Source organism: Acipenser ruthenus, unplaced genomic scaffold (assembly GCF_902713425.1).
Source record: "Acipenser ruthenus unplaced genomic scaffold, fAciRut3.2 maternal haplotype, whole genome shotgun sequence".
In the NCBI taxonomy this organism is placed as follows: Eukaryota; Metazoa; Chordata; class Actinopteri; order Acipenseriformes; family Acipenseridae; genus Acipenser; species Acipenser ruthenus.
Window position 1 is genome coordinate 10,118 of NW_026708712.1, and position 27,255 is coordinate 37,372.

The 27,255-nt window shown below is 38.8% G+C and overlaps 1 protein-coding gene across 2 annotated transcripts; it reads left to right on the forward strand.

Annotated features, from left to right (window-relative positions):
* Positions 1 to 343: 343 nt before the first annotated feature.
* On the forward strand, positions 344 to 27,255 carry LOC131735448 (double-stranded RNA-specific editase 1-like). Of its 2 annotated transcripts, none has more exons than XM_059021580.1 (6): positions 344 to 388; positions 13,035 to 13,109; positions 22,801 to 23,723; positions 25,640 to 25,754; positions 25,999 to 26,167; positions 27,048 to 27,255. In XM_059021580.1, the coding sequence occupies exons 1-6, from the start codon at positions 379 to 381 to the stop codon at positions 27,238 to 27,240; spliced, it is 1,485 nt and encodes a 494-aa protein (XP_058877563.1). In that variant the 5' UTR covers positions 344 to 378; the 3' UTR covers positions 27,241 to 27,255. The 2 variants fall into 2 exon arrangements, with proteins under 2 accessions (XP_058877563.1, XP_058877564.1); XM_059021581.1 differs by having other exon boundaries at positions 27,051 to 27,255.

Here is a 27,255-nt window from a genome sequence, read left to right on the forward strand (position 1 = left end):
ACACAGTCAGGATTTCAAGTGTCAACCAGTACTAATAGAAACTTCTGAAATAAACACCAAGTTATATTTTCATCACAGTGATGGTTTGCTGCTATTATTATTGTGATACAATAATCAATATATTCTCGCCTTTTAGCACTGGTTTGAATTGTGTAATTTCTTTTAGTATGTTGTTGTGTAAAAATCTATGGTTCAGTAGTTAAGCTTTTATCAAATGGACATAATAAACTTTGGCCACTAGTGTCATAAGCTATTGTCAGATACTCACCATGCAGTCTCTGCCACATAGTTAGACAATAAATTATATTTATGATGATGTGTGAGTCTTTTAATATTAAATACATCTTTTTTTCTTTCTTAGGAACCAACGGAAAACTAATGGCTGAAGGTATGCGTTCTTTTACTTTTAAACATTTATGAGTATATTTAAAAAAAAAAAAAAATCATTTTGTGAAAGTCAAGGATATTCAATGATTCTCTTAATAAAAGTTACATTTCAGGTGGTGTCCATTACAAATGAACCATTTCACTGCCACATTTTTTAGCCTCTGGGAATATCAATAATATCTTCCACTTATCTGTTTTACTTTGTTTACAAACCGAATAAGACATAACCTTCAATTTATACCCCTGGGGATGCTTTGTTTTTGTTCACAAAAAAAAACGGTTCTAGTTGCTTTCGTGTGACTGTTAATTCACAGGATGATCAAATGCTTTGATATACTCTACCGTTTGCTTCTCATTTGATCCAGTTCTTAAAATCATATTAGTTTACCACATTGAATCCTGATATTTCATAAATAAATGTGTTTTAGAAGTATAAAACACAAACTGTGAACCATGTATATAAAATACTGGTATATCTTATTGGTATATGTATTTATGGAAAAGTGGTAGGCAGAATTTCACAACTAATTGCAACAAATATTATTCTGTCTCTGTGACAACCAAAGCACCCTGTTTCCTTAATCAAGATTTTGATTAAGGAATAAAACTATTGTCTGTGCTTGGTGTGTTACTTCAGTAATTCAGTTCTTCAGTCGGCTGCATATTATGCCTGCTGTTAGGGACGAGAAAAAATAAAAAACAGAATGAGAGAAAATTGCTATGCTGAGCAAAGTAAAACACACCCCTGTTGGCCTTGTTGTTGAGAAATCATTTAGGCATTCGAGAATAAATCCTGAGCTCAGCAAGGTACTGGCTGCCACTTGTCATGTTTTGCAGTTTTAAATGGACCTCTTATCTGACAATGGTATAAAAGATGCATTTCTTTAAAATACTGCCTAGAAAATTGATGAGGGACACATATCTTAATAACCAGGTCCAATTGTCGTAAAACTGTCTCATATGACATTCCTTTGCAGAATTTCTACAAAACAGGATATAACCAAGGTCCACAAACTTTTTAATTTTGTATTTTTTAAATCCATTACAATGTACTGCAGGAAGGCTTTGATGGGTACATTTTAAACAGCTTTGATATGAAAATGAAAGACAAACTTTCAGATACAACGCAAAAGATGTATTCATGAACATCACATCTAACATTTGTATCGTAGTAAACACCGTATTTAAATGAAAAAATAAACATAAAAGGCTTTATTTTCAAAATTAGCACATGTCACGCATGACAAAAAAAGAAGAAAAACTATAATAAAATAAACATTTGAAAAAAGACAATTGTGTGAACAGGTGTAAACTGCTATATGTACATACAAAATTGTAAAAACTAAGTAATTATTTACAAAAAACAAGGCTTTTTTTTCCACATTACCGCATACAGTCAGCACTCACATATCCGACTCTACAACACCAATTTCCAGAATTAAAACAGTATCCAAAGTCTTCAAAATTGCAGAATATAGTGCTTGATAAGGCCCTAATGTCACAGTTCACTTGCAAATGGAAATGCACAAAAGCAACTAAAGATCACAGATTTAAAAAGAAAGTATCTAAAACTGTCTAATGATCAACCTGTACGTTACCGTGCCTAGTCTCGTTTGCTTTGTTTTTGGAGGAAGCGCTATATAACTGCAGTGCACAATAAAGACTGATTTGCCATGCCAGAAAAAAAAAATGCAGGCTGTGACGGTTAAACAAGTCAATTGAAACATTGAAGAGATGGGCTTTGTATCAGAAAACTGGTGACTGTTGACTGACGTAAAAAAGAAGTAATTATTTATAAAAAAAATAACATAAAGAAAATAACTCAATTCCCATTGTGTAACGTGAATGCGCATTCAGGGAAACATACTTCAAGTAGCCCCCATATTAGCACAATCCACGCAGATGTAACGCTTATCAACTTGTCGTGTGCATTTACCACATACTGCTCTTCCACACTGGGTACAGATATCAGAAGTTTTATTTGTATTGCATTTAGTTACCTGGTATTGTTTTCTGTTGCGAATGTCACGTGGTGCACGCTGCATCCAGGTTGAGCTGCGTTTCCCAACCGCTTTGCAGTTTTCTGATCGAAATGTTTCTGCCAAAGCTCTGTGGCTAGCATCAAGATGAAATCTTTCCTACTGATATTTTCCCCGGTGCATTCCTTGTACAAAACAAAGGAATTGATGACTGTCATGTCCAGTACATTGTAAAATACAGCAACTGGACACTGGTGATTGCTTTCACTGAGTACTAAGTTTTGCGCAGATGGTGGAAACTCTCTACTCGCTTTGTTTACTGTTCCAACCAGGCTGTTTTTTTCCCCCTTCAACTGTTTTGCTAATTACAGTGAAATAAAAAAAAATTTCATTGGTAACTTTCATCCTTATATCACCCTAAGTACCGGTTATATCACCCTAAGTACCACATTGTCACCCAGTCTCTGACCAGCTGGGCGAGTTTCATCTTTGCACAGGTAGGGGTAGGGTCCGCTATCAGCCAAACTTGATCCCAAATTTGACAGGTTTGTTTGACAATTATTGTTTCCAGCGACAGAAGCCCTGATTATAAGACAGCAGACTATATATGCTCACGTAGACAGCCAGACGGCAGTTCTCCAAGGAATTGATAGGATTCCAACAGATATTTGGATAACACATATCTAGACTTTAAGAGCAATATTCTGTTCAAATACATACTGCTGTAAACTCAGTGAAGGTAGAGATAACAAACTGGCTTGTATACAGATAAAACATAGCGTGTTGTCGGTTATATTAACAATAAAAGCATGTATTGTAATAAGCCGTCAAAATGACGGCTTTTGGCGGTTCTAGGTAGAAGTACTCATAACTTTTTTATTTCTGCGATTCTGACTTTCAAACACCGTCAGGGTATTTAATACATGTATTTAGGAAAAGGCAAAAACAGACAACCATGGATCTTTAACACACGCAGAGTAATTTAAATTTTAAAAGTGAAAACCGTCAAAATGACTGCCTTGGCGGTTCTAGTGTTAAAAAAACATATATATATATATATATATATATATATATAAATCTATTTGATTGCGGGGTAATGTGACATCATAAATCATGAGCGCAAACCCTGTGCACTACAACTTGGGCCACAGTGTAAATATAGCTACTATCCATGTAATTAGGTATATATCTATGATTCTACCTCTGTGAAATACTTCCATATGAAATTTACAGTAAAGCAGTGCAGGGATTTTACTTGTATGAGCTTGCTGAATCTATAGAGATGGGTGCTCTTCTACAAATATCAGGATCACTCACCTCTTGCATGTGTTATAAAGCAGTCCATTGTGCTGTGACACACGCTGTGCTAACAGTAGAGCTGCCTCGGGCCCTCTAATGAAAAAAGAGTAATGTTTGATAAGGTTGACACGCTCGCCAGAAAGCATGCTTCTGAATAACCGAACCACAAAGGTTTTCACATAACAGTACTGACAGTTAATTTAGTTAACAGAGTGGCCAAGCGGTCTTGTAAACAAACTAGTACATAACTGTTAATGTTTGTTTTCAGTGTTGAATGACTAACATTTCCTATTGATAAACTTCAAGGGAGGCATGGTTTAATTTATAGCAAGGTAAATGTGAGACATGTATAATTAAAAAATGTTATTACCCACATCAAGACACAGCTGTAGAAATGTTATAGAAGTGAAGAAACACATATGTTGTATCAGGGGTTAATAAATAATGAACACTCATACAAATATCTATTACGAGTCGGAATTGTGTAGTGTGTGTTTGTATGCAGTGAAAGCCTGTTACGAAAGTGTCCATAATAATTAATTAGAAAGTTATGGTTCTAATAATCTGTATTTCAACAATGTATTGAAGAACTGACTTCTATTCTTAGGAATCCTGTCTGCAAAAGAGTTGTCAAGCTTTCAAAAACAGTGTTGGGCAAAAACATCATTAAAGGTCATTAAAAATAGTTATTGCATTCAAAGCAGTCTTTTTTTATATACAAGCTTGATAGCTGAAACTATGAACAAGGACAAGATAACTTACTATTTTAAATAGAGCACTATAGTAGCATATATAGTAGTGAAAACCCAATGCTGGAAGAATAAACTGTTACAATTATAGACATGTATCTCTAACAATCTCTAACCTAAAAGCATTGAAAACTACCTTCATTGAAGAAGCTAGTGACCTGTGTCCAATTGCCCCATTATTTTTTTGTTCGGGTAGGTGAAATGACATGCAAACTGACAGCTCCCTGATTAAATGAACATCAAATACCGTGTGGCTTTGCTTATCATGCTATCTGTAGACAAGCGAACAGCGGCTTGGTTCAAATAAATTCCTCTGATGTAATTCAATAGTTGAAACCTGTTGCCATGGCAGCTCTGCCGCTTTGAGCAATGTCTTCTATTATCTCCCTTTCTTTCAAGCTGACTATCGCTGTCTGCAGAACAGCAAGCTTGATGTCATTTCAGTCAACTGAACATCAATTCAAGATCCCTATCGGAGCCTGTGGTAGGGTGTGGGAAGACACAAGACAGACACAAAGTTAAAATATGAAACACCAGCACAGGCGCCCAGATTTATTAGGGTGAGCTTGGTTGGCAGGTGTTTTGTTATAGTTCGGGGCACTCTACCAGCAATGGTATTGTGCCCTGTCTTCATACAACACACACAGGTGTGTAATCCAAAGGAACAATAAGTGAAAAGGCGAAAGGAAAAAGGAAAACAGAATACTTTAAGGAAAAACTACAAAATAAAGTGTGCAGGTTTTTACCGCGGCTCGTTGCTCCCTCTAGTGGTGGGAGCCCCGAGGAACAGGCACTGTTCTGCACCCTCTCATACACTGTGGGACGGCTCAGTCCCGTTAAACTCACTCACTAAAAACAGTCTCCCAGTAAATAAACCCGTGTGGCTTGCTTGCACCCCGGGTCTATAAGCCTCGCTCTGAATTGCCACTCCGTCTCTCCGAGTCGCTGCTCCAGAGCCTCTGACTGTACAGGATTTGGCTGTGAAGTCACGCTCCACTATGTTTCCTGTATGAGCCAGAGAGGATACAAAACAGCGCCTTTTTATTAATTCATTCACCCCGTGTAGTCCCACCCCACCCCGTGTAGTCCCACCCCCCAGCCAATGACAGAACGTCAGCTGATTTCCTCACAGCTGAGTCCTGTCAACAAAACATTGCCTGACAGTGTGGGAATACACAGAGAATACAAAACCCCTACAGGCTCCCGCATGCACCTGACAGTCAGTCCAAATCCCTCCCCTCTCTCATATCCTCCCCCTCAGAATGGCACCACCGGTCCATTTGAAAATCCTACACCTCTATGCCTTCCCGAGAGAAAAAAATCTGCGTTTTGGTGCAGTTTTCCTGCTCGGTGGACAACCCTGAAGGCATAGGGCTGCAGTGCCAGGTACCACCGTGTGATACGGGCGTTGTTATCTTTCATTCGGTGGAGCCATGCCAAGGGGGCATGATCTGTGATGAGAGTGAAGTGTCGCCCCAGGAGGTAGTACCGGAGTGACTGGACTGCCCATTTTACTGCGAGACACTCCTTCTAGATGGTACTGTAGTTCTTCTCGCGGGGAAGGAGCTTCCTGCTGATATACAGGACCAGGTGCTCGCTTCCCCGCACCTCCTGAGACAACACTGCTCCGAGACCTGTCTCAGATGCATCCGTCTGTAGGGTAAACCTCCGACTAAAGTCCAGACTGCACAGCACTGGCTTGCTACACAGCCTACTCTTCAAGGCGAGAAAGGCCCTCTGACATGGCTCCGTCCACTGGAACGTATTTGGGGCAGCCTTCTGGGTTAGGTCTGTCAAGGGAGCGGCGAGAGTAGCAAAGTTTGGGATGAACTTACAATAATATCCCGCCAGTCCCAAGAAAGAGCGCGCCTGGGTTTTTGTGGTAGGAGTCGGCCAGTCAGCCAAGGCTTTCACCTTTGCAACAAGCGGTCTGATCTGGCCGCCACCTACCCGATACCCCAAATACTCTGACTCACTCTTCCCAATTGCACACTACTTTGGGTTAGTAGTGAGCCCGGCCTCCCGCAAGGATTGCAGCACTGCCGCTACCTTACCCAGATGACTCGGCCAGTCCTCCAGTCCTCACTGTGGATAACCACGTCATCTATGTAAGCAGCGGCGTACTGCTGATGGGGCCGCAAAATGCGATCCATCATCCGCTGGAAAGTGGCCGGCGCTCCATGCAACCCGAAGGACATGGTAGTAAACTGGTATAACCCGAAGGGAGTCAAAAACGCTGTTCTCTCCCGTGATTCTGGGGTCAGGGGTATCTGCCAGTACCCCTTCGTTAAATCCAGTGTCGTCATAATGTGAGCCGTGCCTAGACGCTCCAGCAATTCATCTTCCCGGGGCATGGGATAAGCATCAAACTTTGATTTTTCATTGACTCTCCTAAAATCAATGCAAAATCTTGTCGACCCGTCTAGCTTATCTACTAAAACGATTGGACTATTCCAGTCACTTTGGGACTCTTCTATTACCCCCAGCTTGAGCATTTCCTCAATCTCCGCTTTCACTACCTGCCTTTTACATTCAGGTATGCGGTATAGCCTTTGACAAACTCGTGTCCCCGGCTCAATTTCAATATGATGATGGGCTACTCGAGTCTGCCCTGGGACTGGAGAGAACACGTCAGGAAAAGCAGCCACCAGATTGTGAACCTCACGTTTCTGTCTTGGTGTCAGGTTATTACCAACCTGAACCGACCCCATCCTCGCCAAGACAGAAAGATCAGGTCCCAAATCAGTGACGTCATCTATGGGTGTTGCTAACAATGTCTCCCATTGGACCCAAGGCTTCAGGAGGTTCACATGATAAATGTACTTTTCCCTCCTTCGTCCCGGCTAGCAGACCTCGTAATCCATGGTACCAACCCGGCGTGTAACCTCAAAGGGTCCTTGCCACTTTGCCAGGAGTTTAGACTCAGAGCTGGGTAATAATAAAAGCACTTTATCTCCCGGCTGAAATGTGCGCAAATGGGCCCTTCTATTGTAATTGGTCTCCTGCCTGTGTTGTGCCTGCTGCAGATTGTCACGAGCCCATTGACCTACAGACTCAAGCCGTCTGCGCAGATCCAACAGATCCAAGCGGGTCGGGTTTGTGTCGGAATGTGAACTTTTTTGCAATTTGCAGTTCGGGTGCGGGTCAGAAAATGTTAATTTCGGGTCAGGCTCGGGTTTGAATTTTAATCGCCAAAAGGTTTTCTGTATTTTCAGCGTACTCGTCTGTAACCCTTTCCCAAATAACGTATTAGAAGGTAAATGTACCAGTATTTCCTGCACTAAAGAAGGAGGCTATTAGGGAGGAGTTGGCTGATTAAGCAGTGTTCTCGGTTTGTATTGCCACTTGTTTGATACGTCGCAAGATCCTTTTATCACTGCTATTAAAAATATATGTGGACGAGGTGAAACAAAAGCGCAGGGTTTATATCATGTGGAGGATAATAGTTTGAGAGCTGAATCGAGTGTGTAATTCTTTTGGAATCATAGCGAATTAAAATAATGAACATGTGACTAGATTCATTGCTTGTAAAACAATATGTCATTATGTTTGTATACAGCAGCCACTAAACTGGTACATCATTTCTGCGAAAGCACAGGTGTAGCTCCCTTTCAACTGGTGGCATGAAAGGAATAGACAGGTATTTTATAGTAAAGTAAGTAGAGATAGTTAATATGTTACTATGTTAAAATATATTCAGACCACTAGAGAAAGCTACCACGCTGTATAGCCTATTGTATAAACTCAATCTGTGGAGAATGGTAGAGATATCTATGTGTGAATGTGAGAGCGTGAGAGAGTCAGTTGACACAGGCAGTAGGTAAAGGACTAAAACTTGCAGGGTCGGGTTGCATGTCTTATTAAAGCGGTTTGGGTTGGGTTGCGTGTAAGAAGACAGTGTTGCAGCAGGTTCGGGTCGGGTCTGTAGTAGCGGAGCTGGGTCGGAAGCGGGTTGTAAAAATAAGACCTGCGCAGGACTCTGCCTTGGATCATTGTCAGAGAGGCTGAATTTATCTAGCAGATGCACATGAACATAGAAAAGTAATTCAAGATGAAAAAATGAAAATGAAATGGCAAACAAACAAACAGAAATAGAAAAAGGTATCAAACCTCATTGTGAACTCTTCTTTAACTTAAAAACTTAAACAGGATCAATGCAAAGTTACACGATTTCCCCCAATTCTCTTGTAACCATTTTTTGTATGATAACCCAAGATATTTGCATTTTTTAAATTTTGGGATTCCGGTGTTTTATGTGTAGTTTCATTGCTAGATGGGCATAATTAACAATAGTGTTCAGATCATGGCTTGAGACTGGAGTATGTGTGGTGCATAAACCTAAAAGTAGATTTTCAGGATGAATAGTATATGATGTTTCTTTAAACAATTGAAATACGATTTTAAAATAGATTTCGAAAGAGGTTGGATTTTACGTGAGAATTTTACGAAAGAGGCAGCCATTCGACTTAGAGGTGTAGAGGCTCAGGAAGTGGGTCAGACAGACCACGTTACTGGGATAAGCCAACAAGACAAAGTTCTGGGATTGATCAGCATGAAGATTTGGAAAAGCATTCGTTAATGTTCTTATTTTTACTTTCTTATTTTTGTACCAAGCCCCTCGGTTGCTAACCACAGTGCAGCGTTTAAATGTATTTTAAAAGTGTCTGTCTCATTAAACCACACAGAGCAAAGTGTGTTTATTGGAGATATCTATCAACTTGCAGTTGGAGCAAGAAAGGGTCCACTCGCAACTGTACGGATTATGGGTTTCTGCTATCTTCAGGCAGGTGCTGGAGAGGCGAGAGCAGCTTGTGCATTTGAAGTGTGTTTCAGATAACTAAATGCAATCCTTCCTCAATCACTTTAAAAGCACATAGTGGTTTGCGATTATATAAAATGTAATTACCTGTTTTTTTGGGGGGTGGGGGGGTGAATTATTTTGTATTAAAGTTCCCCACAGCACTACAACTCCCTGCTCACTCAACGCTATCTCAAAAGCACAGACAAGTGGCAAGTTGGAGATGAAAAACAGGAGTCAAGCTATTTATTTTTTCCATTGCTGGTAGCAAGATACCAGAGATTTGACATATTTTAGTCTTCTACTAAACCTTTGCTACATGTTAATGGATGGAAGGAGTGTTTTAGGGTGTTCCAGGTTCAAAACATTTACGAGTACAGTTCCTGAAACATAGATTATAGTCATTAGTCACTAGACTAAAGTGTAGAGAGCTGCTGTCTGATATAAATGAAGCAGATACTTATCTGGTTCTCCCATTTTAGTTTGATACCCACCTATTAATCTTTAATAGGCTAATAATTGTGGTAGGATATTTCCTGTCACCCGCCATTAGCTCAAATGAATTAGGCCATTTAGTTTAGCAACAAAAAAAGAAAAAGTGCCAAAGGTGAAAAATGGCAGCAGGGAAACCAAACAGGTTGAATCAGCAGATGTCGATTACCTTTTGAATAAGTGTTGCTTCAGGATTTCCAATTATTTATACTATTACTTGAATGTATCGTGTCCCATACATTTTATTATTGTTTTTCCTTTATAATGTTAGCAGTGTGAGCTTTAACAGATCATTTACAACATCCCCCTGCTACAGGTAGTAGCATGAGCATTTATAATTGCAAGCAGGTCTAGTGAACCTAGATTATTTCCAAAGGGATGACCAACCTGGACAGTCAACAGTGTTTTAAATTAAGCATGCCCCTACATTCAGCTTGAGGACATTCCTTAAAGTTATCTTGTTTAATGTATTTGGGTTACTATTAATTGTGATATTGGTGTTGCAATGAAGCTATTTTTTTTAGCTGACTAAATGCCTTTCTTTAATATGTTACTGCATTTTCTCATCTGAAGTTAGAAAGTTTATACTTCCATACAATATAATAATAATATATATTTTTTTTTATATAGCGACTTTCATAGTGGACCATCACAAAGCGCTTTACAGAAGTAGGCTGTGAACTGTGCACTATATGCAGAGTCATTTACAATAGGACACTCATTTAACACATCTTTCTCAGCACAAGGAGGTTAAGAGGTTAAGTGACTTGCTCAGGGTCACACCGTGAGTCAGTCAATGGCAGAGGTGGGATTTGAACCGGTGACCTTCTGGTTATAAACCCTGGACTTTAACCACTGGACCACACTGCCTCCTTGTATTAAATAAAATTGGAAAACGATATAGAATCTCATTCATTTTCTTTTTTTCTACAAATCCAATTACATGGTAAAATATCAGATTGACTTGGCTCATAAACTGGAGCCCCATAGTGCAGTGAAAGCATAGCCCATTTAATTTAGTTAAATACATACTGTATTCAATTTCACTCTCGGCTCCACAAAGTTATAAGTGAATGGGAAAATCAAGAAGAATTTAAACATAAGAGGATTCATAACTGAATCAAACAGAATAGAACATATATATAAATATGGATACATTTAGTATGGGGTGGTCACGTGGTGAATTGTTCTTTATACAATGCTCAAGGTTGTATAAGCCAATCGTAACACAGATAGCCATTGTTTTAACCAATCATATAGCCATGCCATTATACTACAGCCCTGGATGTAATGTGTATCCCAGTTGAATTACATGCAATATATGTTCTGTGGTTTAGTTCAAATACAGCACATCTTGGTTTTGTAAGCATAACCGCCATGCACTGTCTTCTTTGACCTGAGTAGGCTACTGAACTTCTGTCTAAAACTGCACAGACTGAACAAACTGTGAGCTTTAATATTCAAAGCATTGCATAAATGAAATAATTGAGCTGCATTACTCGAACTAAAAGGCCTCATATTGTAATCATTAGTTTTATTCAAACGTAATTTCAGTTTTGCTTAGAGATAAGTAGGTGGTTCAAGTGTTGAGGCCGTGGAGACACTACATTTTAGTGGAAAGCAGGGAAGTTTAGATTGGGGCTTCATGGTTTCAACATACACCAAGGTACAAAGTGATGAACACACCTGCCATCTAAAAAGCCAAATATGGCCACCAGTCAGTCACCTTTAATCAGATCATCTCTAAAGTCGAACCAGCACTGATCAGTAAAACGTGAAATAAATTAATTGATACAATTTGTGGTATTAGGAAAAAAATTCAAGATGGTTTCCAGACAGACATCAAGTTCCAAAGTTTCGTAACAAATCCCCCATTGGTTGCTATTATTATTATTATTTATTTCTTAGCAGACGCCCTTATCCAGGGCGACTTACAATCGCAAGCAAATACAAATACATTCAAGTGTTACAATACAAGTCATACAATAAGAGCAAGAAATACAATATATATTTTTTTTTTCAAGTGTGACAAACCACAATTCAATAATACAGCAGATAATAGTGAAAGTTACATCAGGATATGATTAAATCGTGATAGTTACATCAGGATATGATTAAGTACAAAATACTACAGGTTAAACACTTGGCAGATTACAATATTCTGAAGTACAGGATTAAATGCAGTAAAATAGGGGGCAGATAAGAGCAAAATAAAGCATATTTAAATGAAGGGTGATAGTGTCCCAGGATACAACAGAGGAGTTCTACAGGTGCTGTTTGAAGAGGTGAGTCTTAAGGAGGCGCCGGAATGTGGTCAGGGACTGGGCATACCTGAGCTGCTTCACGTCCTTTAGTAACAGTATGACGTTTTAGAAATGCTGCAGGTGGGTTCATAGCAAATGTACCCTACTATGTATATTTTCCCTTTCCCTTGCCTTTCTTTATTGTTTGCAATCATCTCAAACTCCATACCAGACTACAACCTTTCAAATAGATATCTATTTGTCTTCATGGTGACTTGAAATTTCCCATGCAAAACAATGTAGATGGTACAAAGGCAAACAGTGGGTTAATCATGCTAATTATCTGGTTTAACACCTACTGGGGGTGTCAAAGGCCTTGGTTAGCACTAATCATAGCCACCTGTTGTTGTTTTAGCTAAGGTAATCCAAGATTAGTGTTAATCAGGGTATGTGAAACCAGCCATTTACTGTAAAGTGACATTGGGGAAAAGCTATTTCTCTGTTTTATATTGATCTGTTTATTTTCAATCACAAGTTAACCATACGTAATGCTGTCTAAGTTCACTGTTAGAAGTTATGAACTCCTACATGTTTTATTTTGTATTTGTAGATAAATAATTCAGTGCTGATACATTTCCTATAGGGAAGGTCTGGATACGACCATGCAATAGCTGGTTTCCCTAGTCCATTGAAGGTTGCAAAAAGAAATGACAATTTATGTATATATGAGCTATGTTATATAGATAGATAGTTAAATGACATTTTAAATAATAAGAAATAATAATACCAATAATAATTTTAAAAAATATTACTCGGCTTAGCTTTTCTTCCCCCTCACAGATAAAGATTTGTCTAATTGGTGATTTGTGGGTGTTATAGGGTATGTTTATTCCACAAGTTCTCTGCCCATACTTTTGCATTTGGTCTTGTATTCCCTGTTGTCTGCTGCATTTTATTTCAAATGTTATTTTACTTATTTTGTGTCTCAAAATGAAACATCCTTGATTTACCATTCAGTTCATGTGTGTAGCACCTGTATGTGAGGTCCCCCGGGTGCCTAATACTGTTATCTTTCTGTTTCCCGCAGAGAGAAGCAGTGTCCGTCAGACAAGAAGCCAGCAGAAATACTTTGCAATGGATGTAGACGAAGAAGAAAACATGAGTAAGCGCCCTAGTGTCTGCGTTCTCCTTAAACTATGACACACAGTAGGACTAAAGGATCTTGGTTATAGAATGAGACAAATATTTTTACGAAAGTCTTTGTCCAGGTGTTCTAGTACATTTTTTGTTGCATTTTATACTAACTGGGCCACAGCAACCTGCAGTTGCCATTGAGATATTACCAAGTCAATTCAGAGTGACCAATTATAATTATTATTATTATTATTCATTTCTTAGCTTTTACTGGAGCAATCTAGGTAAAGTACCTTGCTCAAGGGTACAGCAACAGTGTCCCCCACCTGGGATTGAACCCACGACCCTCTGGTCAAGAGTCCAGAGCCCTGACCACTACTCCACACTGCTTTATAATTTTTTTTATTTATTTTTCCCCCATTTGGAATGTCCAATTATGTTTTTTCTCCTCGCCACAGCAAGTCCCGACACAGCATAGTTCTGAGGGTGTGTGAGCGTGTGTCCTTTGATCTCACAAGCCTAAAGCCAGAATTGCTTTTACGTCGAGCAAAGGTGGGCGGACTACCAATCCCGGAGAACAGAGACCTCTATCCACTCTGAATGTGCTCGGTGTCTGGCCAGTAGGGTTCGCTGTTGTGCGATGAGGAGAAGCAATCCCTACCGATTTCCCATCTGTGACTCATCCTGCACTTTCCTTGCCTCAATCATATCTGAAAAATACTAGTTGCTGTCCAGTTAATATAAAGTATGGAACTTTTTTGTTTGTTTCCATAGAGCAGTAATTTATAGTGAAATTAACTGGTCATTTAGTGACTGCTTAAGATAGAGGTTGCCTTATTATCCCTCACTAGGGATGAAACCGCCTGCAAAGGGGATATAGTGGTGGCGGCCACACTTCTGAGAATTCTCCAAAAAGCGCTCATCAAGTTGTCATTGTAACTTGGTAACTGTTACTCTCTACTGTTCTGTACATGACATTGATGTACGTCATCAGCTTGATGTACAGCTGGGGCAGGGAATGCATGTTACTGACATACAGCACGTGTTCAAGATACCACATTTTAAATGACCTTTTCCCCTAATCTACTTAACTAATGTTAACTTCTCTTAAAGTTTTACAATAGAGACCAGCAGTATCACTTTAATGATCCTGTCTCCCTTCCCCTTTCATTAATAAGATACAAAGCCTTTTCCTTGTGATTTTTAAGCTTTGTCACATCTTGCAGAAATGTCATCTGCTATAACAATGTGTTCAATTCACGTTACTCTACTTTTGGTTGCAGGTGTTCCCTGTGCATTTTAATCTGAAAGCATCTGAAGCATAAAACATCAGCTTTAAAGGAAAATAATTCAATTAATCTTGTCTGCGACTCAATTCTGTGTAGTGGAACAGCGATTTGAAATCTATCTGAATAAAAATAAAATAATCTGGTTTTCTCAGCGATCATATTCCAGATCCAAGAATAGTCATAATGTAAGATTGTCAGTTTGAAATGTGCCATTAAAAAATACACCCTTGATCATAAGGTTCAGTATACATTAATTTCAGGACCATTCTAATAGAATGTATGCCTTGAAAATCAGAGTGGAAGCTGTAACCTGTCTGGAATTTCTTGTTTTGAACTTCAGACTAGCCACTTTTAAATAGCAATTCTGTATGGATGTGAACTGCCCGAGTTATCTCATCTCAGTCACTTTTAAAACTCAAAAGTTTTAATGCTCTTTGTCCTCAGGATCACTTCTACCCTTAAGTACTTCTGGTACATCAGCGTATAAACATGAACCTTCCCCCCTGCAGTACTCAATGAATGTGTATTTCTTACACAGTGTTGCAGGGGGACAAGTTAATGGTCACACTGTGGTGTACATCATGGACATGATTTGGAGGGCTCTGTTGATGTCACTGGGGTAATTTAAAGCTCTTAGTTTTAAACACAGGTCACCAGACTAATGTATGAATTGAGATAACTCTCAAACTTATAGGTATGTGAGTACCAGTAAGATGTATGACTTGGATGGTAAAAAGATGGATAGTAACATAGGGATAATATAAGTTTCTAGTTTGATTTATAAACTTGTTCAAAATAACCATATACTGAACAATGGTTTTGCACATTAATGTGTGCCTGTGTTTACAATTGACTAGTATAACATTGTTACTGAGAAGCTTATATGCAGGAAAAATGCATGGTAAGTGCTTAGAAATCCTACAGTTAATGCAAACACTATACCTGTCGGATCACATCCAAATCCGCTCAGTTAGAATCAGTCAAAATAGATTTGAGCTCTTTTAAGATACTGTGAGATCCTTTCATAGTTTTCTTTGGTAAGCATGACACGATTGCCTGTGACCTACTCAACATCACTGTAATACACAATAACAACATTGCTGTACTTTCATGAAATCTTTCATGACAGTTCAAATATTCCATTTGTGACACTTCTTTTTAGTTTTTATTAAAGCTGAAGAAACCAAGTCAAGTATACCAATGTTTCAGCTTGTAGGATTTCAGTTTTTCCCTTTTTCATTTAATAACGAATACTGATTCTTAGAAGAAGCTACAAGTTGAATTTGGAGTTACTAAATATTGTATTATTCTTTTGGTCTTGTATTATAAAGGCCAGCATCAAGTGGGAACATGTCCAAGTAACCATTGAAGACCTTGGTTTAATTAAGTCTTGAGAAGTGTCAAAGTATCAGTACCTCTATTTACAGTTGTCAGAACAAAAACACATCAACTCCAAAATGCATTTTAATAAAGTGGGACTTACTAATATCATTGCTGGCTTGAAGTGGAACGTATTTATCAGTCGGCAACTGAGAGACCAAATACAGCCCTCATAACCTTTTCAATGCCCACAGTGAGGGCTCTCTTCATGTTATGTTGGCTGTATAAATGCCTTATATTGCACAGAAGAAGTAGTTCGGCGGTACTTTACATGACCTCTTATTTCTGGTCATGTGATGTTCATCTGATATTTTAGAGAGTAAGTGGCTTGAACTGTAGCTTCGACTGTCTCTTACTGTTGAATTGTGTTGGGCACACACAAGACCACAGTTAATGTCAAAAGCTCTGAAATAATTATATGGATGTTAAACTGTCAAACCACTGTAAGATAATTGCAATATCTTGCCTCAGATATTTAAAAAAGAAAAGAAAAGAAAACTGTTACTTTTTTTTTTAATAATGACCTAAAGTGTATATTAATTACAATTGTACTAATCACATATAGGGTATGTAGGAGGAAAAAAATAATGACATTGTTAATAGCAGGAAGAAGCAGCATTAAAGCTTAACAGTAAAGCTTCCCTTTCGGCAGAGCTTGAAACAGGAAGACTCTGAGCTTTGTTCATTAGCCTCTGACAATGTATTCAAATAAGTTGACTCTGTGGGTATCGCTCAGTTCTTTTATTATTATTATTATTATTATTATTATTTGTTTATTTAGCAGACGCCTTTACCCAAGGCGACTTACAGAGACTAGGGTGTGTGAACTATGCATCAGCTGCAGAGTCACTTACAATTACATCTCACCCGAAAGACGGAGTACAAGGCGGTTAAGTGACTTGCTCAGGGTCACACAGTGAGGCAGTGGCTGAGGTGAGATTTGAACCAGGGACCTCCTGGTTACAAGCCCTTTTCTTTAACCACTGGACCACACAGCCTCCCAGTTCTTCCCAATCCTGGGGGCAACAAGACCTTCAATACGCAGTTAGAAACGCTTTGCAAAATAAATTGTACACCGTGAGCTAGATTCTCAAAGCTCTTCAGAATTTCCATTGTCATTAGCACAACTCACAAATAAAGATACCAGACCAGATATAAACCACAGTTTTTTTTCTGGTCTTAAAGGTAGAATAAATGAAGTGTATAAAATTAAATAATACTCTCATTTATGTTGTTTTTTTCTTCCGTTTTCTTCACGTCTGAAAAGTTTGAGCTCAGCATGGTTCACAACAATATTTTATCTTCTGAAGATTGTTGCAAGATGCTTCTAGTTTTCCACAGGGGCTGCTTGTGTCATAAATGAGAGACTAAAGGAAAGAGAGTGAGACTGATTTGATTATTAGTCTCACCTCTGACAGCTTTGTGAGCTTCCCTGTAAAGAGAAAAAAAACACCAGACTCAATGCATCTTGTTAGCAGCAACACTTACCTACAGTATTAACATCACAATGTAAAAGCAGGTGAGACTAAAAATCAAAGCGTCACATTCATGACACAAAAAGCCCTTGTAGGGAACTAGCTAGAAGCATCTTAATGGTCTATAGCAGAGAACATATAGCTATGAACCCTGCAAAGCTCAAACTCTTTAAAAATAGGTTTCAACGTAATGATTGAAAAATGTAAAACAAAACAAGAATTGGAAACATAATACCATGAAGGATACAGTGTGTGGTTTGTGGGTGATTATTATTTGCTTTAGCATTGTATTATCGGTACCCAAATTGTGAACAAAACCAGTATGGGTGGTGTAGTTTGTATCTTCTAAATGAACATTCGGTTGCAAGGAGACGTTTGATTGTTCTATATGATTTTAATAGTAAAATTGTATAAGGCTGTAAGTGCTCACTTCTTTGACGTCGGCTTTTCAAAACAAATTCTGTGACACAATTCTGTCTCAATCAGTCACGGTACAGAATAAAAAACGATGCTGTCTTTAAACATTCTCGGAGGCAGACAGGAGCCTTTTATTTTCTTTTTGTTTTTTTAAATATAAAATATTGTGTGATCGGGGTTTATTGGGGACAAAAAGGTAAAAATCTGTGAAAATAATGAATTTCCCTGTTTCCAGGTAAATATTGGGGATGAACAGAAAAGCAGTTCACCTGCTTCTGTTTGTGAAAAGTGGTGAAAAATACCTCTATCAGTCTTAAAATCAGTATTTTTAACAGATTTTTTTAATATATTTTTTATTAACAAAATTGTATTCACCACAGTAAATACCGACAGCTTATATACTGTAAAACCTGGGAATTTTTCAGTAACAAACGGTAAAAACTGTGAATGAAGGGCCTTGAGTATTATTATTATTATTATTATTATTATTATTATTATTATTATTATTGTGACATAGTATGACCATGGGCAAACTGCTTTGATTCCTCTGTGTTCATTTCACCAGCTAATAGACACATGTAAATTACATTTCCACACCAATGCCTTCTACTACTAGAAAGATTACAGAGTTGGCTTTTTCAAGGGTAGAAATAAATAAGTATTTATTGGGTTTTAAATTATTCCTCTCACTTTTATATTTGCTCTCTAAAACAGTCATTTGGTGCATTTGCAGATTTTTCACAGCTACTGTCAGTTTTTGATAAAGGTAGGGTTAAGTAGCTGGGCTGTATTAAAATGACTGTGACCTTTCACATAAAGCATGTATTGTCAAAATGCTTACATAAGGAAAATGAGGAGTTTTTAAATTACATCCAGGACTCCTGGAAGTTTGTGGTAGTCATTAAGCTGAGCACAATGAAACAGCGTGTCAAGCCTAAAACAGGATTGCAGATTCTGGTTTTGAAGAAGCTTTTCGCTGTGAGGATCAGTGGTTCAGGAGTCAGATCATCAAAAGTATCCCATTACACAGTTTATACTACTCATGTTTCTTTGCATATAATGCCAGGATATTTAAAGAAGCGGAATACGGAGTATAGCTTGCAGCATCGGTATGTTCATAATATTTAATGTCTTACCTGTTTATTATAATTTGTATCTATCAATATACAGTAAAACCTGTCTAATCCAGCCCCTCTACATACTGGCATTCTGTATAATGCGGCATCATTTTTGGTTCCCAACCAAATCCCTAGTCAAATTAATGATGCGATACCCTCAACAATTCGAAACCTGTTTATTCTGGAATCTTGCAAGATTTGTCAAATAAATGTAAGCCCGGTGCTGAGCCATGTGATTTTTTTTTTTTTTTTTGAAGTGTAAAATCAAATACACACATGTCCCGCAGGTTTGGGTGATCAAAAGTAAAATCCTTGTAACATAATGGAGAAAGTCAAATAAACAATAATATGAATTTATATTACAGGGTTACCTGTACAGTACTTCTGCTGTGTGTACTTTAAAATTGTGAGTTTTTTTTAAGTGTTCAAAGAGTCATTTATACCTTTTTATTGTACTTTAGATACAGTATCACATTTTACAGCACCATGGTAAACGAGCACACTGTGTAATCCGGTTTAATTTTCCAGTCCCAAGCGAAGCTGCATTAGATTTAGGTTTGCCGTATGTTGTTCTTTCTGCTGATACGTTTTTGTTGTCAAAAATGTACCTTTTCAACCACTAACCACTAAAAGCTGAATAACTTGAAGTGGTTTGACCACTAGTGGTGTGCAGCTGTTCTATCAATCCCCTCTGAGACTGATTTTTGTAAAGAAATGTTCCATTTATTAACTAACAATTAGTTGTTTGAATTCTAGTGGTCAGTTCTAAAACCACTCCCTTCAGAAATTCTTTCAGGTCTGGTTGAAAAAGTGCTATTTTGTTGTGGTAGTTAGTACATAATGATCCAAGCTGAGGACTGATTTAAACAGAGAAGAAATTAAATATTCTGAAAATGGAGATGACAAAGTACCTTGTGTTTTTTTTTTTTACGGTTTTGTGTGTGTGGTTGGGGAGGAATGCTTTTAACCTTGTCTGGTGAGTTTTATTGATTTGCATGCTCATATGATATACACATATCCCTTCAAACAGGATCTGCAGTAAATGACCAACTCTGAACTCCCATGGTGAATCAAACCTCCCAAGCCCAGCAATTTAGTTGGACGAGTCTCCTAAGATATATGTAAAGGAAATACAGTATAAAGAATATGATGTGTTGTACCTGTTCTGCATAACCCCTAATATGCAGCCCCCAACAGTTTTCACAGTATTCATAGTCACATTTGATAGCTATGTTCCAACACAATTGTGACCTAAATCCAATGTATGATGCCCGGGGCATTGACAAGGCAGAATATGAATTTCACTTTTTCAAATTTCAGTTTACTTGTGTACCTCTGTAACACTTCTTGGGTTTATCTTCTTTATATGTGTGTTCTTTTAATTGTCTGCTAGTGTGGGTCTTCATTTTTCAACACCTTTCTTCTTTCTCCTCAATTAGCCCCATCTCCCTTAAAGCCATTTACCATTTTTTTTTGTATGATTTTGTTGCTATTATCCCTTATGAATGTTTACCATAGTACAAGTATAACAAAAAGTAATAAAGCATGGTAAAACATAGATAAGCATTGCAAAGTATGGTAAACTATGATGATTGCACAGTATAACCATGGAAAAGGCATGGGAAAAGTACAGTGCAAATGTATGGTGGTAAACTTTTCTAAGAGATTGGATATCTCATTTGAAGTAACATCTTGCGAAGCTCTTGCACACGGCTTTTCTCATGAAACCAGTTTATCTTTTGCCGCTTTCTTTTAAATGCACGCCCAGATTTATTGTTAATAGCATGGCTTGAATTTTGCAAAACTGATTACTGATGTGTTGTTGGTGCTAATTAGGTTTTAAAGAGAAACCGACCTTCTAATATTCAGCATAACACGAAATTGTGATTCCATATGCTAAATGTAACACTCAATGTAAAACAGATCTCATGTGAAACATATTGAGACCCAACCACCCCAGACTCATTGAAAGAAAAAACTGTTTGATACGGGGGATAAAAAACTCCCCATGCAAACTTTACATAGGCTTTACTGATTTGGTTATGTATTGCTTCCCTATGTGAACATTCAGATTTATACAATTCCTCTGAATCCCAAATTTCACAGCAGGGGTGTTGCTTCATGCAGATTTTTTATTATTACCAACAAAAACTAATGAGGAAACTAAATTTGTTGTCAGGGGGGGGGGGGGGGATCAAGTTTATTTTAAAATAGAAAAGCAAATTCCACTTTCTAAATACGAACGGTTGCTTACATTTGACAGCCCCCATTGTCTGCTCTTGCTTGACTGGGAATTTAAAAGTGATTCACAGCTTTTGAAGGTTTGCTAATAAAATGTGGTTTGGCTTAGTCACAGATTGTGGCAAATCCATAGCTAACTGAAGAACCAGTTTTTGCATACATTATAGCCTGTTCTAGTTCTGTACTAAATACCCCACTGCTTTCTTTAGAGCTATGTTCATTTGATCCAAATAACAGCTGTCATTTAAAACATTAAAATATTAATCTTCCTGAGATTTTTCATGTTTTCGTGATAGAAAAAAAAAGTGTTTATTTAGCAGACGCCTTTATCCAAGGTGACTTACAGAGACTAGGGTGTGTAAACTATGCATTAGCTGCAGAGTCACATACATCTACGTCTCACCCAAAAGACAGCACACAAGGAGGTTAAGTGACTTGCTTAGGGTCACACAATGAGTCAGTGGCTGAGGTGGGATTTGAACCGGGGACCTCCTGGTTACAAGCCCTTTTCTTTAACCACTGGACCACACAGCCTCCTGATTGTCATAACCCTCGGCCCTTTATTAATTATTTAAAATGTGGCAGTATTTAGATCAGTCTGTTTTGATCAATTGGACATAACACCAATGTCTTCAAAGATGATTGGTAAAGAATTGTTTGACTGTTATTAGTAGTGGAGCTTCTTACTTTCCCAGACAAGCACCTGTAGAGCCAGAGTCAGTTTGGTTTTGTAGAATGTTTCCTTCACTTTTCCTCTTCTCTCCTCCTCTTCCTGCTCCACTGGCGTCTCACCTCTCCACTCCCGTGTAAGACTCCCTCTTTCCTCCATGAATTCCCACACTGTGGCACTTTGAATTTTTTTTCTTCTGAGCACCGAAAGGAGTAACCTATTGAGCTTTTGTTGGAGGATGTTATAAATGAAAATTTAGTAAACGTTCCATCGGCTTTGTCAACAGGATGCAGTGATGTGTGTTGCTTACCAGAAAAACCATGTGGCTTCACCAACAAGGCCTTTAAACTGGGTTGGAATCTTATTTTTTCCTGGTTTAAATTCGAGGTTGCAATGAAACGGGTTTTCAAACCGAAATTGGCTAAAACCCAACCTTATTGTAACAGTGCTGCTAACACCAATTTCAGTGAACTATGAGGGTAGAAAGTTTGTAAATGATAATCATAATGATACATTTATTGTGTGCATCCACATCTATTGGGACCATATATAAAACCTCTTCAAACACAGAGTACACCGATTTACACAGTCTACTAGACCATTGTGTGCCTGTCAATAAAGTGCAGGTTATCTTATGTTGCTGTTTCCAAAAATACACCTCACCTCCAACCCTAGTTGCCAAATATTTATTAATTACAGGACTGCTGATGTAATGCCCACTCCATATTCAAGCTTTCCATTCCAATTGTTTTGAACCAATAGATTTAGTTTTAAAGTGTTATGAGTAAAATAGTAACGAAATTGAATTGGCCTAATGTTCTCTGGGGTTTTATTTATTTAATTTCTTTCTTTTTATGAGCTATACTATTTATCAAATATTGTTTAATGCAAACTGCATAGATTGGCCAACCATAGAAGCCTTCAGGTTAAACAAAACTCAAAGGTCTCATTTCAGAAATGCCTTAATTTGTATCTATTTAACATCCAACCTCCCCTAACACCCCTATCTGAATTTATAGAACACACATCACTTGTTCGGTTACAAAGAGTGATAAAGGAATCTATAAATTTTACATTTACAAGATCCTGCAACGAAGGCGTTGTAAGTTACTCTTTCTGGGCACCGCAGGTTTGTGCAGCACCGATGTTAAGGAAAATCGCAACCTGGACAACGTCTCTTCAAAGGAAACTTTGGGTGAAGGGGTCCAACTCCCCAATGGAGGCAGTGGCAGCAGGAAGCGCCCACTCGAGGAGGGTAATAACGGCCACTCGCATTCCAAGTTCCGGGCCAAGAAACGAAAGAAAACTCCGGGACCCGTCTTACCAAAGAATGCCCTAATGCAGCTCAATGAGATCAAGCCAGGGCTGCAGTATAAGCTGCTGTCTCAGACTGGGCCAGTCCATGCTCCTGTGTTCGTCATGACAGTGGAGGTCAACGGGCAGCTTTTCGAAGGCTCTGGTCCCACCAAGAAGAAGGCCAAGCTTAGCGCTGCAGAGAAGGCCCTGAGGTCTTTCGTCCAGTTCCCCAACGCATCAGAGGCCCACATGGCCATGGGTCGGACCCTGACTGTAAACACTGACTTCACTTCCGACCAGGCAGACTTCCCCGACACCCTCTTTAATGGTTTTGAGACCCCAGCTCAGGCCGATGTGGCCTATTACCTGGGCTCCAATGGAAATGGCTCCTTTAACTCCATAGGGGATTATCCTCTTCCCTCTTCTGGAGGGGCAGACAATCTCAGCCAGTCCCCTTTGCCCGCCCCATCTGCCCTTGCCCCCTCTAGCGGTAAGAACTCTGTCATGATCCTGAACGAGCTACGCCCGGGCCTAAAGTATGACTTTGTCTCCGAGAGCGGCGAGAGCCACGCCAAAAACTTTGTGATGTCAGTAACAGTGGATGGACAGACCTTTGAAGGTTCAGGGAGGAATAAGAAGCTGGCTAAGGCCCGTGCTGCCCAGGCAGCCCTCTCCAGCTTGTTTAACATGCAGCTTGACCAGACGCCGTCCCGACAGCCCATCCCCAGGGAAGGCTTACAGCTTCATCTTCCCCAGGTAAGAGTACAGGTAATACTGGTGATGGTGTTGGGAACTCAGACATACCAAGATTGGCCAAATCAGAAAGACCCAGAGAGTCATTATTCAAATTTTCATTGGGGCAGCATGTTGATGCATTTTTATTTCAAATAAGATATGTTAGGCATTGTCACAAAGACGGCTGCAGTGGGTGACGTCAGACCAGAAAACAGGAACACACACAGAGACTTGGGGTTTTGGTGAAGCTGAGCGCGTGATCGCGCTCAGCATTTAATAATTAACAGACAGAACAGAAAATAAAAACATACTAACACACAAAACAAGTGGACGAACATTTAAACAAGTACCGTGCTGGCACTTCCAGCACGCTGTAGCAATTGTTATTCCTAATAACTTATCTCCTCTCTCTCTCACCCGTTCTCCACTCATGAACACCCAACCCCGAGTGAGTGAAAACATGCTGCTTTTATGCAGTTGTACCGAGACTCGATTGCTAGTCAATCATTCAATTGGAATCTCGGTACAACTGCACGTGAATTAATTAAAGTGCACTTTCCCGTGTTCACATACTAATACTTGAAATGCACGTGATGTGATGTGCCATCCTCGTGCCTAAATACAAATATACAATTTAAATACTCGTTCTGCACACACCCATTTATATCCCGTGTACCAACTACAATACACCAACATTAACACACAACACATAACATGTAAACAAACTACGCACAAGGGCGTGGCCACATTGCCACAGGCATTTACATCAATAAAAAATATTGACTAGTAATGTCTGAAAATTGGTCCATAAATTTGGTCCAACTCTTGGTTGTTTGTGTAACCCTAAAGCTAGAAAGTGAATGTACAGTATGTGTGTGCATCTCTGCGGGTGGGAGAATATCAGCATGTGCATTAGTGGAAATTAGGCTTGCTCATTAGGGATAGCTATTCATCCAATTTTCTGTAATGTGAAACTGGGCTCCAGCAGAGTTGATGACGAGTCTTGGGTTATCTATCGCTTTTGAGAATGCATAAATTGGAATTGGAGCATGTTGTAATGTAATTGCGTGTGACCTGCTGAGTGGTTTTGCTGATATATTGTCATTAATAAGGCTGCCCTGGCTTTGTCATTTCATCAATGATTTTCCTGATCTGACTGCGTGAAGAGATAGAGCTGGAGGCTGAAGCCTCAGAGGCTAAAAGCAATGGTGTGATTCTTAGCTTAGAAATCAGTCAAACAATCTTGTTCCACATCTTTTTATGGATTAGTTAGATCTATTTCTTTGAGTCCCAGCCTGTTCAATTCACCTTGCAAATGTTTTGACAGAGCCAGCACTTCCTAATTGACTAATTCATTCACCATTGTAAAATATTTATTTAATTTACCTTCAGCTGTGCACAAAGGTGCCCGTTTAGTCAGAACTAATTAGAAAAACAGACTAGTGAATGGAAGGAATAGTTTGAATTTTTATTGTTGGAATTTAATACCTCATTAATTTTCTTCAAGGCTAATTAAGATGAGCTCCTGTAGTTCTGTGCAGCTTGAAAAACTGAAAATACATGTCAGCACAGTTTTTACTTGGAAGTACTCAAAAATAAATGATTAATGCCACTTTGATAATGGTAGGACGAAAGCATGTTACCCAAGCCATTGCAAATATGGTGTTCCTTAAGTCAAGTTAAACACAAATGGCAACTAAATAAAAGCTAAAAAGCCTCTTTTTATTTTCATAAACAACCTGTGTATGCATGTACCAACCTTTGTGTCATGTATATTATTGATGCTACTACAAGACATGTCAAGATGTGTGTACAGTATCGCTTACTAGCTGATAAAATAATAGTATTTCTGCCTTGTAAAAATCCAGTGTAAAAAAGAATGGTGCAGTGTCTGGTCTTCCACATAGAGATCAAATGTGTTTGTGTGGTTTTTGTAGGTTCTAGCCGACTCTGTTTCCCGTCTTGTTGTGGATAAATTCAGTGAACTGACCGACAATTTCACATCACCTCATGCACGCAGGAAAGTCTTGGCTGGGGTTGTCATGACAACAGGTACAGAAAACACTTTTTATTCAGATTTTTCTTTTGGTTCAGATTTATTTAAAAGTTATGTAAATGCTGAAAAAAAACCCAGAATGAATAAATAACACGAGTCTATAACAAACACAACGCAGTCTTGAGGACAAGGTAGGACCGGTTCTGCTTAATAGCTGCTACTTAATCTTACATTCAGTGATGGACATTACTTATGTTAATATTTTACATTACTCAAATGTGTTCCTTTTAACCTGTCCAGGCACTGACGTGAAAGATGCCGAGGTGATTTGTGTCTCCACGGGGACCAAGTGTATAAACGGGGAGTACATGAGCGACCGCGGCCTAGCCCTCAATGACTGCCATGCTGAAATTATCGCCCGAAGGTCCCTAATACGGTACCTCTATACCCAGCTTGAATACTTCTTGAGGTACGTTGTAATACAATTCACATATAATAGATCACGACTATGGAAAAAATGTAGTAAAACTATTTACAATACAAATATTACAGGTAGCCTTGCCTAAATCATGTTCTGTTTTCAGGGTTACTGTACATACTCTGTGTGCTTGGATATATTGTGAAAAGTGTTGAATTTAAATCAAGGGAAGTAATGTCAAAACTTTACAATGCATTAGTAAGACCTCATCTAGAATATTGTGTTCAGTTCTGGTTACCTTGTTACAAAAAAGATATTGCTGCTCTAGAAAGAGTGCAAAGAAGAGCGACCAGAATTATCCCCGGTTTAAAAGGCATGTTGTATGCAGACAGGCTCAGAGAATTTAATCTATTCAGTCTTGAACAAAGAAGACTATGCAGTGATCTGATTCAAGCATTCAAAATTCTAAAAGGTATTGACAATGTCGACCCAGGGGACTTTTTCGACCTGAAAAAAGAAACAAGGACCAGGGGTCACAAATGGAGACTAGATAAAGGGGCATTCAGAACATAAAATAGGAGGTACTTTTTTACACAGAGAATTGTGAGGGTATGGAACCAACTCCCCAGTAATGTTGTTGAAGCTGACACCCTGGGATCCTTCAAGAAGCTGCTTGATGAGATTCTGGGATCAATAAGCTACTAACAACCAAACGAGCAAGATGGGCCGAATGGCCTCCTCTCGTTTGTAAACTTTCTTATGTTCTTATAATGCAAAGGGCACATAGCATACAGTTTATTGATAAATAAATTGTACTAGTATGTCTTAGGGGTGGGGGTGGTATAAATGTTTGCAGGACATAGTAATGTTATTGCTGCTGTCTTTTTTCCCCACAATTTTAACACGGTACACTTGTTTCTATCTTTTCTAGCAGCAACAAAGAAGATCAACAGAAATCAATTTTCATCCGGTGTGAGAGAGGTGGCTATAAACTGAAGGACAGTGTCCAGTTTCACCTGTACATAAGCACTTCACCATGCGGAGACGCCAGGATATTCTCCCCACATGAAGCTGGAATGGAGGGTAAGGGTCGGAGGGAGGGAGTCACATGGGGTCGAATCTAATATCAAGCAGAATTT